We start from the raw sequence: 1,712 nt of genomic DNA, 5'->3' as shown, positions 1-1,712 counted from the left end.
GGAGGGTAGAAAGCGCTATACAAGTATACGCCATTTACCATTTTTGGAATGTGATGAGACGCCAGAGTTTCTGGAGAAAATCCACATATCTACAGAGAGAACAAGCAACCTGCACACAGAGAACCCAGCCAAGATTTGAAGAACCGCCTTCTTGCAGTAAGGTGAGCGTGCTAACCACTCCACCACTGTGGTTTGCCCCTGTGATTTATCAGGACAGGTAATTACTTTTGAAGCTGATTTCAGCCAGCGCTTTCCTCTGACACTCAAAGTTGGCCTTGAAGTGCTTCATATCCTCGTAGCCGTGTTGAACTTTATCCAGGTGAGATGTGTTGGTGCCCTCCATTAGTCTAAAAACAAATGCATTTAGAATTAGAAAAATAGATTTTTTAAAAATATCAAATTCAATATATCAGACAGAAGACAAAAAGAAAACTTACTTCTGTAGCAAAGGTTTGGCCATCTGTGGAAGCAAAAACAAACAGAAACTTCACTTAAAAAAAAAAACTTGCATTTTAGCATCACTGCAAGCATAAAGGTTCCTCTCCTCTGAATTATTTCCTTCTCATCATGGACACATCTCCACTAAAAGATTATACATAGACCTGCTCAACATATAGCAGAGAGGAGGAGCTGGAGGAGCCATGAGAACACTTTCCAGTAAAGCTTTCAACATTCACAAGACAAAATGATCTTTAGTTAAATCAAACACCCTCAAATTCCCACATCTTGTTCAGTTAAATACAGTTTTGACCATGTAGAAGATTAAAAACAGATTGTTTCCAGAGCATATTTGTGGGAAATTTCCTTTGATTACTGATTGTAAGAATAGAAGGAAAGGTGACTTTTATTTACTTTTTGCACAGACTTCATTAAGGCAAAGAGGTTTTATGTTTACTGGAATAACAGTGTGGAATTCCTTAATCATTAAAATAAAAATTGAACAAACAATTTTATTGTTAAAACTGTATAAAAAAAACTTGTATTTGAACATTATAAGTTGTCTTAAAAGCATATAAGTTATCATGTAGATGTTTGTGATCTGGATGGCCAAAGTTGTGTCGTGTTTTGTTCATGGAGTATGAAGAGTAAGACCTGATCTTCTTCATGCTCTTCTTCACTCATGTGTTACGTTGTTTCTGTTTATTTTATGGTGTGTGTACTGTGTACCCTTTGATTATTGTGGATCACGGTGACACATGAGAGAAAGAAATAAATGAAAATAAACAAAATGAATGAAAATTTGGCTCAGTGTACTAGGTTCAGTTATAACTAATTGCTTGTATTCTTATTTGAAGCTAAATTTGATTTACTAGCAATCATGTTAAACTAGATCACATATAAATTTGGTGCATTTAAATCCACCTACACCAGACTGGAAGTGTTTTTTTTTTCAATCATTTCTATCTCATAGAACCTTAAGTACATGCTGCATTCAAGGTCACCTGAAGGAACACGGCCATCTCAGACTCGTCCATGGTCTGGATGGCGGTCTCCAGCAGCTTGGCCGTGCCCTCCAGGTGCTCGCTGTACTTCTTCCTCAGACCTCGGATGTAGTCCAGCTTCTCCTCCTGCTCAGCATTGATCTTCAGTGTCATCTCGCTCTTCTTCTCCTCCAGCAGAACGAACAGGTGATCAAACGTCTCACAGATCCGTGACTTCTGTCTGCGGCTGTTTTCCTGCAAAAACACTCTACGTGAGAAGAACTGCTGCTG

At 38.3% G+C, this 1,712-nt stretch overlaps 1 protein-coding gene across 1 annotated transcript in view; it reads right to left on the bottom strand.

Moving 5' to 3' along the window:
- Positions 1-194: 194 nt before the first annotated feature.
- Positions 195-1,712, bottom strand: part of LOC112140397 (tripartite motif-containing protein 55) — a gene marked incomplete at its 5' end in the record, with an annotated part of 2,031 nt that continues 513 nt past the window's right edge. The window contains 3 exons of the mRNA XM_024263337.2: positions 195-347; positions 438-460; positions 1,443-1,676. Of these exons, the coding sequence (XP_024119105.2) occupies positions 209-347; positions 438-460; positions 1,443-1,676 (396 nt within the window). The remainder of the gene's footprint in view (positions 348-437; positions 461-1,442; positions 1,677-1,712) is intronic.

Source organism: Oryzias melastigma, unplaced genomic scaffold (assembly GCF_002922805.2).
Source record: "Oryzias melastigma strain HK-1 unplaced genomic scaffold, ASM292280v2 sc03487, whole genome shotgun sequence".
Lineage (NCBI taxonomy): Eukaryota > Metazoa > Chordata > Actinopteri > Beloniformes > Adrianichthyidae > Oryzias > Oryzias melastigma.
The sequence above is the reverse complement of the archived record's forward strand: the minus strand, read 5'-3'. Positions and strand labels throughout refer to the sequence as shown.